This window comes from Urocitellus parryii, chromosome 3, assembly GCF_045843805.1.
Source record: "Urocitellus parryii isolate mUroPar1 chromosome 3, mUroPar1.hap1, whole genome shotgun sequence".
Lineage (NCBI taxonomy): Eukaryota > Metazoa > Chordata > Mammalia > Rodentia > Sciuridae > Urocitellus > Urocitellus parryii.
In genome coordinates this window covers 136,759,022-136,774,850 of record NC_135533.1, presented here as the reverse complement: position 1 = coordinate 136,774,850, position 15,829 = coordinate 136,759,022, and the positions used below count along the sequence as shown (strand labels likewise).

The following is a 15,829-nucleotide window of genomic DNA, read 5'->3' as shown; positions in this document are numbered from 1 at the left end:
AAGCAACTCAATGAGACCCCCTCTCTAAATAAAACACAAAATAGGGCTGGGGATGTGGCTCGGTGGTCAAATACCTCAAATTCAAACCCAGGTACAAAAAAAAAAAAAAAAACACTTCAAGATAATTAAAGTTAAATATTCATAATTTCAATTTTTAGTTATGTTAAGAAAGCATAATCTCTAAACTTTTTATCATTTCTCAAACACTAGTGTGAAGAAAAATCAAGATAGACTAGACTGGTTGAAAAAAAAGTATCTCTACCACTAAGAATTTAATTTCAACTGTTCAAGAAATTCCTTTATCAGAATATTAGCAGAATAGGAGATAAATACATTCCTGGGCATATTCTTGAGTACTGCCTCAAGCATATCAATACAATGAAAATAAAATGTTCGAATGATCACCAAAGTACAATGAGAAAAAACAAGCATTTTTAGACACTTCTTTTATCAATAAGGAAAATCAAAGAGCTACTAATTCAAAGGTTTAGTGAAGAACAAATATGTATAGCACTTGTCATCTGCAGTCAGAACTAAAATTTGGAGGTAAAATGTCACATCAAGAATATTAACTTTAGGGCTGGGGATGTGGCTCAAGTGGTAATACGCTTGCCGGGCATGGGCAGGGCACTGGGTTCGATCCTCAGCACCACATAAAAATAAAATAAAGATGTTGTGTCCACTGAAAAAATAAATATTAAAAAATTCTCTCTCTCTCTCACTAAAAAAAAAAAAGAATATTAGCTTTAGTGACAGTAGGAAGTATCAAAATGTATATACTGGGGCTGGGGTTGTGGCTCAGTGATAGAGCACTTGCCTAGCATTGTAAGGCACTTGGTTCGATTCTCAGCACCACATAAAATAAATAAAGGTCCATTAACAACTAAAAATATTTTTTAAAAATGTATAAACTTCATTAACAAACTTCAAAAACTCCTCACTGACCTCTGGAAAAAAAAATGACAAAGGAATATAAATCACTGTAATATGTCTAGGGCTTGTGAAATTTATCCTTATCAACAAGTCATATTCCTAAATCAAGGAATGAAGTTTTAGATCCAAACAAATGGCTGTTACACAGTTTCTAACAAGTCAACATTTTCAATTGATTGCAACTACAACATAGTCTTGTGAACCTTACACACCTTATCCATTCTAACTGTGCCTTAGAGGAGTCAGGGTACCACAGTGTACAGTGACACAGCTGCAAAAGCGTTCAGGTCTACTACTTCAGATCTCTACAGCATACTAACTTTGGGACTTTGGGCAAGTTATTAAATTCCTCTGTTTCTTCACTTATAAAATAGAAATAATACTTCATAGGCATTCTGGGAGGATGAATTAGAATAGATTGTATAATATATAAAATAAATTTACTGCTTAAATCATTTTAGAATTACAGTTCTGTAGCATTAGGTACAGTCATATTATTGTGCATCCATTAACAAGGATGTTTTGGACATACTCGAGACTGAGTACATAGGAACTGCTCAGTAAATGGCTGCTAAAATAATGCGAATTAGTGCTATCATATTCCATCTTGGATCTGTGTAAATTATTTAGTCCTAAACAGAAACCACATCATAGTTATTTCTGCTGAACTGCTCCTAATTATAGCTTAACAAATGAAACTCTGGTTTCAATTGTTTAGCTATAAACTATATTTCTAACTTTCAAATTCTTCATTCAAGTGAGTAACATAAACATAAAAACATTAGAAGTCAACACATTGAGGGCTGGGGTTGTGGCTCAGTGGTAGAGTGCTTGCCTAGCACATGAGAGATGCTGGGTTTCATCCTCAGCACCATATAAAAATAAATAAAAATAAAGGTATTTTGTCCAACTACAACCTAAAAAATAAAAAGAAGTCAACACATTGAGCTTACAAATGCCTATCACTGTTCTAAGAGTGTTACAGGTGTAGTCCTTCTAGGAGGTGTATATACAGCAACATTCACATTTTACAGCTGAGTACAAAGAGATTAAGAAATTTAAAACAGTTACCCAGTTGATAAATGACAAGGCCAGGAACTGCATTCAAACAATTGAGTTCTAGAACCTGTGCTCTTAAACCATTCTGCCATACTGCCTCTAGGCATATAATACCACCCACAGGAGTGATTTTGAAAGGATGTCAGATGTTCGGGCTGATGGAACCTTTGAGTTTTTCAGAAGCTTTAATATCCATTATTTCATTGTCCTAGAGACAATGAAGAGCAATTTTTCCTACTTTACATATGAAAAACAAAAAAATTAAATAATTTGTTCAAGGTCAAAAGAAAGATGGGAGAGATCTGGATCTTAGCTTGGCCACTTATTAGCTGTGTAATTTTCTAATTTCCCTCACTCAACTGTGAAACAGAAATACTAAAAACACCTCTTACAAGAAGCAAAGAAGTATATGTAAAGCACCTAGTATAGAGTTTTATGTAAAAAGTCTCAGTAAATATTAATCCTCCTTTTTCTTATTCTGCATGTGATTCCTGGCAGAGTATTTTTTCCAAACATCATTGATGATTTTCTGGTGATTGCCATGTAATACTGTAAAGGTAAAATTTCTAAGCTGTTTCTAAGCCGTAAAGCCTGAGTTAAAGTGTAAAAGACCGGGCATTGTAAAGTTTCTAAACTGCAAGGCCTGGGTTAAAAAGTAAAAGACTAGGTATTGTTAAAATTCCTCTGCTACCCCCAGAACCTGTAATCCCTGTAGCTGTTAGGACAATATTGGAACTGCCCAGTAAATATTTCCATTGTTTCCACTGGTTGTCTAATAACCTGGGACTCTGTGTAGTATGTCAGGTAGTCCTTGAGACCCTAAAACTAATCAGTTTGAATGTGTACCCCGCTTAGAAGTGACCAATCACCCCCATCCAGCCTGTTCCTGCCAATGAATGTACTAATCATGTCTCAGAGTTGTTGTTCAATTTTCCCGCGCCTCATGATGATTTGTTCTGATGTATGCAAAGCCCCTCCCCCCCCACCCTCTCCAAAAAGTGTACTTAAGCTCTGCTTGACCTCTGCTCTGGCTCTGGGCTGCTCTCCCTTCCTGAGTGAGCCTTGAGCCCCAGCATTCTGGTTCAATAAACTCCCTCCTGCCAATTGCATGAAGCCAGTCTCTTGTGTGGTCTCTTTCTCCGACGCTTCGCCGGACCCTTACAATACCAAATCAGAAACCTCAGTAAAGTCCAGCTATCTTATATAGTTTTAGTATAATAAACTTCCTCCCTTTTGTCCATATGGCCTACCATTCTATCAAAGTTGAAAATAAAACTGGCCTACCAAGATTTGTTCTTTATAAAATTATGCATAATGTTCCCCAATACCTTCTGTTATTTTAGGTAACTGCCAAGTAATTTTCTAGTTTTCGATCAGACATTACTCAAAACATTAAGTTGACCTTACCATTTCCAAAGTTGTAATTTTTCCCCTTAAAAAAAAAAGTAGTCTTTTATTTCTCATCAAATACTTCTATTCAGATGATTTCTCAAAAGTAAAGGTTAACAACTGGACACTGGTTTCTTTTCCTTCATATTTACATGCAAGAACATCTAATACTGTACTAGATGTCAAATGTGAAATGTGGCCACAATTAGTATTTCTTGTCAACTGGGCAGGATTTTCTTAAGATAAAACTGCTAGGAAGCAGCATGGTCTCTTGTAAAGCAAAATTGCTGTATAATTAATTTTTCTCCCCCCACAGAAAGCAAAGATACCATGAAGCACATGCTGCTATCCTCCAAGTATCATTTGAAACATTCTCATGTCGTAAAGCAATCTGGAAGTGGATGTTAAAACCCAAAGGAATTTTTCAATCGAGTGTTGCTTTCCTAGATCTAGTACTTCCCCTACAAGCCAAAAGGCATTTTAGGAAGTTACAATCAGAAACACCACAGAGAAAAATGGTACCATGGAAACAATTCATTTATGTTTGGCCCAGTGAAGGTTCACTGCCAATTTTTAACAGTATGAATTCATTAACTTTCCAAAGCTAAAAATGAGCTTTGGACATGAGCAGCTTTTCAAAGTAGCTTTTGCTGAGGGTTAGTAGTTAACATAAAATTTCAAAAACCTTTAAGAGTTGGTTGAGTACAGGTAATGTTTAGGAATTCAAATGTGACCCATCATATGATTTTCTAAAAAAGCACCAAGCTAAGACAAGCTATTTGGCTTTATTCACTCAGTTTTTCTTGAGCTAATTTTATGAAAAGAGGATGAGGAATTATATTTTTGTTGCTTGAGTTTAGCTAACAATAAACAATATTATTTTTCCTTCTAATCTTATGAGTCTGACAGTGGATAAATGCAACAGCAGCTATTAAAGCACTGTTTAAAATTTAAAGTACACAGCAATGTAAGATATAACTGCATTGTTTTTTAACTTGTAAGTATCTATTATGAGGTCATTTTATTGTGCCAACCTCACTGGCCAAATACACATTATTATTATTTTATTTGGTACTAGGGATTGAGCCCAGGGATGTTTAACCACTGAGCCACATCCCCAGCCATTTTTTACATTTTATTTAGAGATCTCACTGACTTGCTTAGTGCCTTGCTTTTTGCTGAGGCTGGCTTTGAACTTTCGATTCTCCTACCTCACCCTCCAGAGCTGCTAGGATTACAGGTGTGTGCCACAGCAATCAACTCCAAATATACATTATTGACCATATTAACTCAGTGATATTTTCTTAATTCTTTATGGAAATACATTTATAAGCAAAAATGAACTTTTCTATTGCCTGCTAGTTTCTACTACTCTTGTTTGTCTTTTATAATTTAATGCTTATAATAAATAATTCCAATATAAAAAAGTGAAAACTTGGAATATTTTCTCATAAAATCACTAAGATTTCTCCTATTTTATATAAAGAAATGTCTTAATATTACTGCAAATTATTTTTTCAATTTTAAATAAGTTTTATAAAATAAGATTAACTACTATCAACATTTGAACTAAGAAAGTCAAAGACATTAATAGTTTAAAGAAAATCCAATATTCATACCCTTGTTCCACGAGATACTTCAACCTACCTCATCTCCTTTCAAAACTTCAGTGCCATCAAATTCACGGGTCTGATTTGTCTTTAATGATACTTCTCTTTCTAGGTTGGCTAACTTCTCCTTGGCTTCCTGCAGTTCCTCAGCTTTGGCTTCTTTTTTACGAGAAATGATGGATGCCTAATTGGGCATTTAATATGAACAAAAGACATATAATAAATTTTCCATTATCTTGTGAAATCACCTATCTTTTAGATCTTATCAAGCTAAATTTTTAGTTTGGCTTCTCCTGACCAGTACCCTTTTCCTACTCCCCCATCATCATCAATTATGTATTTAGCATGAGCATATAATATATATCAAATACCAACCGAAAAACATTTCAGAAGACAAAAGGCCTGACAGACATCATCAACAAAGAAACAAAAATGTACTAATAAAAACATTAAAGTCTTCTCAAGTGCAAATGAAAATACATTCTAGGTAAGTAAACAGAAGCTAACACTGTCAATTGTTTTCCCTTTCACTGGAAGAAAACAAGAATGCTTTATTTTCAGAAATATTACACAGGTCATCTTACCAAATTCAATATCCACACCTTCTTTTTAAAATGAGTTATAGTCCACGTATGTATACCTTTATTTTATTTACTTATTTTTATGTGGTACTGAGGATCGAACCCAGTGCCTCAAATGTGCTAGGCAAGCGCTCTACCACCGAGCCACAACCTCAGCCCCTCAATATCCAGACTTTTTAAAAGAAAGGTTAAAGCCATTTATTATATTTGGAGTATTCTAATAAATAAAATGCAGATTCAAAATCAAACGTCTGACTCATCAGAATTATGTTTTGTTAACCTAATCCAAATGGCTGCTCTTAACCATGAATGCAGCATTTTATATTAGCTAGCAACTCTTGGGGGATTTTCCTTAATGAATCATGACCATACTAGTTTAGGAAAAACAACAGCCAAATTGTCTCCCCCCTCTAAAAAAAAAGAAAGAAAAAAAGAAATATTCTTTTATCACCTGATGTCATTTTTCAAACAGGAAATACAGTAGAATTTTTTAAAAGGATTTGCACTAGAGATTCTCCCTCTCCTGTCATATAGTTTTATATATAAAAATAAATAAATAAAATAAAGATATTGTGTCCATCTACAACTAAAAATATATGTAAAAAAATCAAAGGGAAAACTATAGCGAACAAGCAGTAGCTTTTATAGAAAAACAAAATTAGTCAGAAGACAATAAAAGGAGAGTCCTTGCAAACTAACTTTAAATCTGAAAAGTATATTGTTTTTGACTCATTAAAGATTATAAATATTTCATTTAAACCACCTAATATAAGGTTTAATTTAAAAATGGAATTCCACATTTACAGATTAAACAAAAAAGACAAAAAGTGCTCTATCAGGGCTGCAGTTGTAGCTCAGTGATACAGTGATTGCCTCGCATGTATGAGGCACTAGGTTCAATTCTTAGCACCCCATATAAATAAATTAATTAATTAATTAAAGGTCCATCAACAACTAAATATATATATATATATATATTTATATATCAAATGTGGTGACAGAGCTTTTTCATTTTTAAAAGGCACTAAGGAAACAGCTTCATCAGGTATACTGCATTTCAAACTTGATCTGGTATCATTGTGGCTTCCCCACTAATTCTTACTTATAATCTGGAGATCAACAATGACCAAAGAACATTTACTCTTCCTTCTAACTTTAAGACTATAGATAACACATCCAGGGGATTTGATGAAGATGTTCACCAATAAGATTACAGATTTCAGTGAGTGGGTCCAAGTGTGGTCTTACCTGTTGCCTATATAGGGAGAGTTTGCCTTCAATTGGCTCATTTCTCATCATCTTCTTTTCAATCAGCTGATTAATTTGTGTGTTTATTTCATTTATCTAAAACAGTATAAAAGTGAAAAATGTTAAAACTCTCCCTGTTACTACACAAAGTGAAATCTGGCCAAAAGCTTTGAATTTTTAGCTCTTACCATCAGTGATTTGATGGGAGAAACAGTTTCATTAATGTTATGAGTGTATTGTTAGGATTACTTTTAGAAACATTTATATTTCATGATATATATTTGTACAATTTGATTACTTTTAATATCTAAACTATCATGAAGTATTTTACATGAAATATTTATTCATTATTATTAAAAAGATGCTTTCTAAAAATCTGAAGTTATCCCCTCACCTGGATCATGACTTTCAAGTCGTTATTAAATGATAAAGCTAATAGGAATTCATGAACTCAGCTGAGAGCTGACATGTATGACATTTAAAACCCTTTATGCACTTAGATCTGTCATTCTTTGATAGCTATCTTCTATCCTAGCCATTAAACCTTTTCAAAATGTAATAAAACTGAATAAATCCTATAGAAGCATATAATTCTTCAACAAATAAAATCAAGACATGGGGCTGGGGTTGTGGCTCAGTGGTAGAGCACTTGCTTGGCATGCATGAGGCACTGGGTTTGATCCTCCAAACCACATTAAAAAACAAAAACAAAAACATGGCTTTCAGTATATCTATCCTTTGAAGGGTTGGAATTCTGTTAATCGTATGACTTTAAGTTTGATCCAAATCTGACCAGGACATCTAATTTCTCTAAGTGAATTAAAAGAGTAAAATGATCAGAATCACATATTTAATTGTAGTGGTTATTAAGCACATTCAAAAATTAGCAAGTATGGGGCTGGGGATGTGGCTCAAGCGGTAGCACGCTCGCCTGGCATGTGTGCAGCCTGGGTTCGATCCTCAGCACCACATACAAACAAAGATGTTGTGTCCGCTAAAAACTAACTAACTAAATAAGTAAATAAATATTAAAAAAAAAAAAGATTAGCAAGTCAAAACCTTTTCATGTTAATTAATTTTTAAAAATATACATTTGATTAATGTTTTATTTCTAGGAAATAAAAATGTAAAATAATAACAAGTTTCAAGAAAGTTTGGAAATTCCAAGACTGGCAAAAAAGGCTAATAAAAAATATCAGCTTTAGAGAGCTGAGAGTGCAGCTCTGTGATAGAGCATTTGCCTGATATGTACTAGACCTTGAGTTCAATTCTCAGCACTGAAAAGTAAAAAAAAGAAAGAAAGAAAGAAAGAAAGAAAGAAAGAAAGAAAGAAAGAAAGAAATCGGCCAGGAAGTGCACACCTGTAATCCCAGTGGCTCGGGAGGCTGAGGCAGGAGGATTGCAAGTTCAAAGCCAGCCTAGCAAAAGCAAGGCACTAAGCAACTCAGTGAGACCCTATCGCTAAATAAAATACAAAATTAGGGCTGGGAATGTGGCTCAGTGGTTGAGTGCCCCTGAGTTCAATCCCCAGAACCAAAAAAAAAGAAAATCAGCTTTAAGTATAGAATTACCATAATATTATGCTTAGAAATAAAAATTAATGATATTCGGGCTGGGGATATGGCTCAAGCGGTAGTGCACTCGCCTGGCAAAGATGTTGTGTCCGCCAAAAACTAAAAAATAAATATTAAAGAAAAAAAATTAATGATATTCAAAATTTGTTATGTAAATGATATATTATGAAGACATAAGCCTATAAGTCAATTCATATGTATTAATTTAAATATTGAAGTTATTTAGCTTCCTTATTAGTTGACTGGGTTTTTATAACATCATGGCGATTAAGGAACATAACATTCTATAATTCCTCATAAAGGACAACTCCTCAAAAGAGCTGTCAACTCTTAGCATGGTTGACTTTAGTCCTAAAGAAAGCAGTTCATTTAATTTTCACAGACCTGGGGATGAGATAAAATTGGAGCTATAAAAAGATGATTGTCACTTACTTTAGATTCAAGTTCAAGAAGATCAGAATGGTCCATAGCTGGCTCTGAAACCACTTTTTGTAAAAAATGCAATTCCTTTTTCTTGCTCTCTATTTCTTTAGGAAATTTTTCAGTTACCATATATGAGTTAAATTTTATCTCCTCCTCTAGTCTCTTCATTAAACCTTTCAAAAATAAAATAAGTGAATAATCAGCCTGAAAGAGTAGGTATAGTGATAGTCTGTACACTTTTAAATGTAAGACCTGGACAGTATGGCATATCTATTGAAAGCATTCTGTATATCTAGTATGGTGCATTAAAAGATTGGTCACCGGGCTGCAGTTGGAGCTCAGGGGTAGAGCACTTGCCTGGCACATGTAAGGCACTGGGTCTGATCTTCAGTACCACATAAAAACAAATAAATAAAAAATAAAGTGGGGCTGGGTTTGTGGCTCAGTGGTAGAGCACTTGCCTGGGTTCGACTCTCAGCACCACATATAAATAAATGAATAAAATAAAGGTCCATCAACACCTAAAAAATACATGCTTAAAAAAATAAAGGTATAAAAAATTATTTTAAAAAAGATGGGTCACTGAAATATTTTGATGCTAATTAAAATGATTATGAAAGCAACAATCTGAATGGAAGAACAAATAATTATAATTATAAAAGTGTGATATTAGGATCTTTCAAACTTTATAAACTAATTTTTTAATATCCCTCAATATTCAAAAATGACATTTGCAGAACTAGACATATTGTTGGATCATATTTTGCCTTCTAAGTTTTTAAGAAATCCATGAACCAGGGCTGGAAATGTAGCTCAGTGGTAAAGGACTTGCATACCATATGTGAAGCCCAGGGTTCAATTCCCAACACCACAAAACAGAAAAAGAAATCCACAAACTAACATGTAAATGAAATCTAACCCAGGTGCTCTTTTATACAAGCAGTTATAAATGCTTTTTTTTCTTTTGTAATACTTCTGACGCAGTTTATATTTCTATTCTAATTCATCACTAGCAGTAATTAATATATTATAATTTATCAGTTTCAAACCAATGAAGACATTGCTATAGGTATAAAATCTAGAAAAGAAAAATAAATTATCTACATTCATTAATATTTTAGGTTTGGTAGCTTTTATATTTTAATGTATTAGTTTACAGTTAAGTGTCAACTTAAATTGTATTTTTAAGAGTTAATACTTTTCTTACTTTGGTCAGATGTATGACTATATTGATTTTCAGTGAATGATTTTGTTATATAAATTCCCAGTCTAGAAAGCGTTATAAAGTTTATTTCATATCTTTAGTATACATTTACAAAATCTGGCTCGACTTTTTTTTTTTAATATTTTGCTTTTTAGTTGTAGTTGGACAAATATCTTTATTTTATTTATTTATTTATTTTTATATGATGCTGAGGATCCAACCCAGGGCCTTGCACATGCTAGGCAAGAATCACTCTACCACTGAGTCACAACCCCAACCCCTGGCTTGACTTTTTAAAATGCTGGGTTTCCTGTTTAAGTAATCTATGTATGTAAATTGCATAATAAATATGGCCCAAAACCTTCAAATATTTTAAGTTCTGTTGTACCAATAAAACATATAAAAATGCATAATGGCAAATTTACAAGATTTCTATTCATGCCTTCAACCTTCCCCCTTTTTCAGGATTGAAGAAAGGGAGAGAAAGAAAAGTGTTTAATGAATCACACTATAATAAAAATCAGGTAATTATTCCTAGGTGGTTTCCAATTAAATCTACATTCCAGTTCCTCTGGCTGTCTGGGTGTTAGATGACTAGCTCCTCCATCTTCAGGTTCTTAAATATACCTCATGTAACTAGAGATGCATAAATCAAAGCCTAAAATGTTTTTTTTAATATTTATTTTTTAGTTATAGGTGGACACAATATTTTATTTTTATGTGGTGCTGAGGATAGAATCCAGTGCCTCACGCATGGTAGGCGAGCACTCTACCTCTGAGCCACAACCCCAGCCTGCTAAAATGTTTTTAAAACATAAAATTTTTCAATTATATTTTTTTCTAAAAATGGTTGCCTGGTGATGGGGAGGACAGAAGACATTACAAAGAGGCAAAAGGGGATAATAGATAATTATTTTCATTAAGAGTTGATATCTTCATCAATGTATACCTATATCAAAACTTACCAAGTATACACTTTATGTGCAGTTTGTTATATTAATTTTACCTCAATAAAGCTGTTAAAATACTAACGCAGAGTTAACATCAAACTTTAAGTTTTTGAGCTGAGGCTGTAGCTCAGTGGCAGAGTGTTTGCCTCTCATGTGTGAGACACTGGGTTTGATCCTCAGCAAAACACAAAAATAAATAAATAAAATAAAGGTAAAAAAATAAAAAACAATTTTTTAAAATTTAAATTCTTTTATAGAGCTGAAACTAGTCAAATGTTTCTATGCAAAATTTTTAAATCATTATCTTTAAATATCCTGGAGAAAAGAAATATAAAGTCACCAAGATCACAGCAAACTTTTAGATTAAAAACGCTCTGAAAGCTTCTCACTGATCCTGTGTAATTTACTGAATAGGTTTCTCTTATGTAATAAATCTCATGAGTGTATAGTATGTACAGTTATATTAACTTCAGTGAATGCTTTATAATATGGCTGTTATGCTATAAAATCACAAATTATATTGTCATACTAAAACTATTTTTATGTTAATTAAGTAAATAGAAATAAACTCTGCAAACCATTTTTTTGTTGTTATTACAAAAATTAGATACTAAATACCAAAATTAGACAAACATCTGATTAATTTATTCTTTCCCTAGGCTACTGAACAAAACTCTTATCCATTTTCCAGAAAGATGTAAACAAAGCAGGAACTCCTTAACCTCCTATCCCCACTCCCTTATCCACCCACAAAATACATATATCACATACATAAGGCATTTCTATCTATATTTTCAGCCATTTTTTCTCACTTGGCCTCCTAACAATGGGAAAGATTATTTTTTCTTTGTATCCACAGATTTAATAAATATTCTATTAAGTATTTGGGAGTTGAGAGTTGAGACTTAATTTTGAATGGAAAGAAAAATTATCAATAGGTATTATCAATAATAGGTACTATTTGTAAAACTTATTGGTATTAATTTTAAAACAGCTGTACTTTAATGGATTTCTTTTGAAGATTCATCTTAATTTTTTATAATAAAGATGTAAAGTAACCTTACATCAAAATCAAAGAACATATACTAAACAGATATAAGTTGTTAGGGCTGGGGATGTGGCTCAAGCAGTAGCGCGCTCGCCTGGCATGCGTGCGGCCCGGGTTCGATCCCCAGCACCACATACAAACAAAAATGTTGTGTCTGCAGAAAACTAAAAAAAATAAATATTAAAATTCTCTCTCTCTCTCTCTCAAAAAAAAGATATAAGTTGTCCTATAGAAAAAAAATTTACTTTTGTGTTGAAAATTAACATTCTCCTAAAAGCAGAAGAAACTTAGGGGCTGGGGTTATAGCTCAGTGGTAACCAAAAGGCTTGCCTTGCATGTGTGAAGCAATGGGTTCGAGAACCACATAAAAGAATAAATAAATAAAATAAAGTTATAAAAAAATAGAAAATAAATAATCAAGTGATACCAACAATTAAGTGCATGCTTACTTTCAGTTATTGCTTGAATTAGAATTTATGACTGCACTGAGTGAGATTATGTGGAAATTAAAAAGTTGACATATATCAACTATTCATCATATAAGAAATATTGTCGTACTTTCTTAAAATATCAATTATTCATGTCTTTTTTTCCTTGATTTTTAGGTGTCTCAACTGTAAGATACCATGAAGTAGATTACAAATACCATGTTAAAAGTAAGATATATGGGCTGAGCATATAGTTCAGTTGATAGAGTGCTTGCCTCACATGCATTAGGCCTTGGGTTCAATCCCCAGCACCACAAAAAAAAAAAAAAAAAAAGTTAAGATATATACCAACCACAAAAACAACTAAAATAAGAAAAAACTGGTGTCTAGAATTAGGGAAACACCATATTATTGAAATATAATTTACATGCCATAAAATTCACCCATTTAGTGTATGATTTAATGACTTTCAGTATAGCACAATCGTGCAACTATAAGCGCCATCAATTTTAGAACATTATTATCAATTCCAAGAGAAGTCTCCAAACGCTACAGCAGTAATTTCCTCTCTCTCCGAGCTCTAGACAGCCACTAATTTGATTTCTGTCTTTATGAATTTGCTTATTTTGGACACTTCATATAAATGGGTTCACACAATATGTATGTGACTGATATCTTTTACTTAGCCATGTTTTTGAGGTTCATACATGCCATAAGCTTCATGGATATATCAACGTTTCATTCTTTTTTTGTGGAAGAATAATACTCCATTGTGTAGATATGCCACATTTTGTTAATTCATTCATTATCTTAGGGACATAAGGGTTTTTTTTTTCTTTTTTTTTTTTGCTATTATGAATAATGTTGCTATAAACATTTGTGTTGAAGTTTTTGTGTGGACATGTGTTTTCAATTCTCTTGGGTATATACCTAAGATGGAAATGCTGGTTCATATTATAACTTTATGTTTAACATTTTGAGGAACTGCTAAGCTGTTTCCCAAAGCCGCTGCATCATTTTGCATTCCCACAAAGCAATATAGGAGGGTCCCAATTTTTCCACATTCTTGTCAACACTTGTAATTGTATATGCCTTTTTATTACAGACACTTTATGTATTGCATCTGTAATATTTTATAGATTACTATAGAAAGACGAATTAACCCTCTATCAGCTAGATATTTATGTTGTAATATCTCTCAAATACAAATGATAGCTTTGTACTACTCTTCCAATGTGTGCATCCTCCCTCCTAATGAGCTAAAAACTTTCAATATACCTAGGATGGTTTGGTGGTATGATCTGGGGTATCAAAACAATGTATCATTTGTGTAGACCTATGTAACAGAGCCAGGAATGCCCACATCATTAGTACTGTTATTCTACAAACCAAAACATGAAAAACACTCAGTTTTAAGAGCCTAGTATCTTTTTTTCTTATAGCCCTGGTTCTAAAGCAACCATTCCCATTTTTCCATTCATCTTTTTCATAACATCCATTCCAAGTACTTATATAAGTGTACACTGGAGGGCTTTCCTTGCCAATCATTATCATTTTCTTTGCCCTAACTGAAAAACTGGTCAATTTTTATTTATTTATTTTTTTTGAGGGGTGGGTATGAATTTTTTTTTTTACAAAGATGAAACCTTATAGTTGGAAAATGATGCTCCAAAATACTGAGCTATCACTTGATAATAATTAATTCCCATTAATCTACTACTTTCAGGAATATTTTTTAAATAATATTTTATAATGACAGATATTATATAATATTCCACTTACTTTCAGGCTTTGCATCTGCTGCAGCATGGCGCATACTTTTCAGCTGGTTTTGTACTCTTTGCAATCTCTGCACTGCATGAAATAGCTTTAAAATACAATTAGATTTATGACTTGCTTAATGTATTAAAAACTTATCTCTCACATAGGCAAACAATAGGAAATACACATAATTCTTTCTTTTTTAAAATGGATTTTAGTTGTAGATGGACACAACATCTTTATTTTATTTATTTATTCTTATGTGGTACTGAGGATTGAACTCAGTGCCTCATGCATGCTAAGCGAGTACTCCACCACTGAGCCCCAGCCTCAGCCTCTACATATACTTCTTATAATATAAAAGGAACAAATATTAAGAACTAAGAAAATTACTGTTAAATAAAAAATATAACTGGTTCTCTCAATTCCTTTTCATGTAAAATTTTTTTTTTTTTTTTAATCTTTCAGGGCTGGGGTTGTGGCTCAGTGGTAGAGCTCGCGCCTTGCACATGTGAGGCACTGGGTTAGATCCTCAGCACAACGTAAAAATAAATAAAGGTATTGTGTCCATCTACAACCAAAAATATATGTAAAAAAAAATCTTTCAGAAAAATCTTCTGTAGGGCTGGAGTTGGGGCTCAGAGGTAGAGCACTTACTTAGTGCGAGGCACTGGGTTCAATCCTCAGCACCACATAAAATAAAAAATAAAGATATTGTGCCCACCTGTAACTAAAAAATAAATATTTAAATTTTTTTCTTTAGTTATTTGTTGAATTTGGGGATTAAGGAAAAATATTTGTTAAGAAATAAATGCATCAGGCTTTTCTCATTATAGCAGGTTTTCTTAATCCTAAGAAATGCTAACAATTGCTATTTCAGAATCAAAAACTAATGCTAAATAACCATTCCAGGCTTAGAAAATGCAGATTACTGATGCAGAGAAAGTACTATGCTGCCAAATCAAGCTCCAATACAGCTAAATATCTAAACTTCCAATGTAGTCAAAAATAAAATTGATTTGAATATATATTTTTTAAATGTATATTTATTTTAGATTTAAAGGTACCTTTATTTTATTTATTTGTATGTGGTACTGAGACTCGAACCCAGGCAAGCACTCTACCACTGAGCCACAACCCTAGCTCCTGTAATATATTATTTTTTTTTAATCTTTGTTCTATTTATTTATTTTTATGTGGTGCTGAGGATTGAACCCAGTGTCTCATACTTGCTAGGCAAGTGCTGTACCACTATAATATATTTTTATATTAGCCCCTATAATATATTTTTAATGTACAAGTCTACTCAGATTTCAAGATAGATTTTTAATAAATACAAGTAATACTTTCTGGCCAGATTATTTTTTTCTTGTGATTTTGAGCCTGTTCATGATTCACTTATTTGCCACTAGAGTAAAATGTAGATCAGTAGATCAAAAAGGATGTTCCTATAGTCCCAGAATCTAAAGACATCCTTTAGAAAGTCTATAAATTTCATGAGCAGTTAATCTTACTGCTTAACATTATAATAAATCTTCTGTAATACTGGAACATGAGCTAAGCATCAACCAAAAAAATATAGATACAAAGTATAGCACCCAAAAGGAGGTATTGTTGTTGC

At 32.8% G+C, this 15,829-nt stretch overlaps 1 protein-coding gene across 3 annotated transcripts in view; it reads right to left on the bottom strand.

Moving 5' to 3' along the window:
- Positions 1-15,829, bottom strand: part of Ift81 (intraflagellar transport 81) — a 71,714-nt gene that overhangs the window by 45,556 nt on the left and 10,329 nt on the right. For 2 of the 3 annotated variants that reach the window (XM_026386042.2, XM_026386043.2), the window contains exons 8-11: positions 14,230-14,314; positions 8,827-8,990; positions 6,821-6,916; positions 5,029-5,175 (exon numbers count right to left, since the gene is read on the bottom strand). In XM_026386042.2, the coding sequence (XP_026241827.2) occupies positions 5,029-5,175; positions 6,821-6,916; positions 8,827-8,990; positions 14,230-14,314 (492 nt within the window). The remainder of the gene's footprint in view (positions 1-5,028; positions 5,176-6,820; positions 6,917-8,826; positions 8,991-14,229; positions 14,315-15,829) is intronic. The other variant, XM_026386044.2, reaches the window with a different exon arrangement.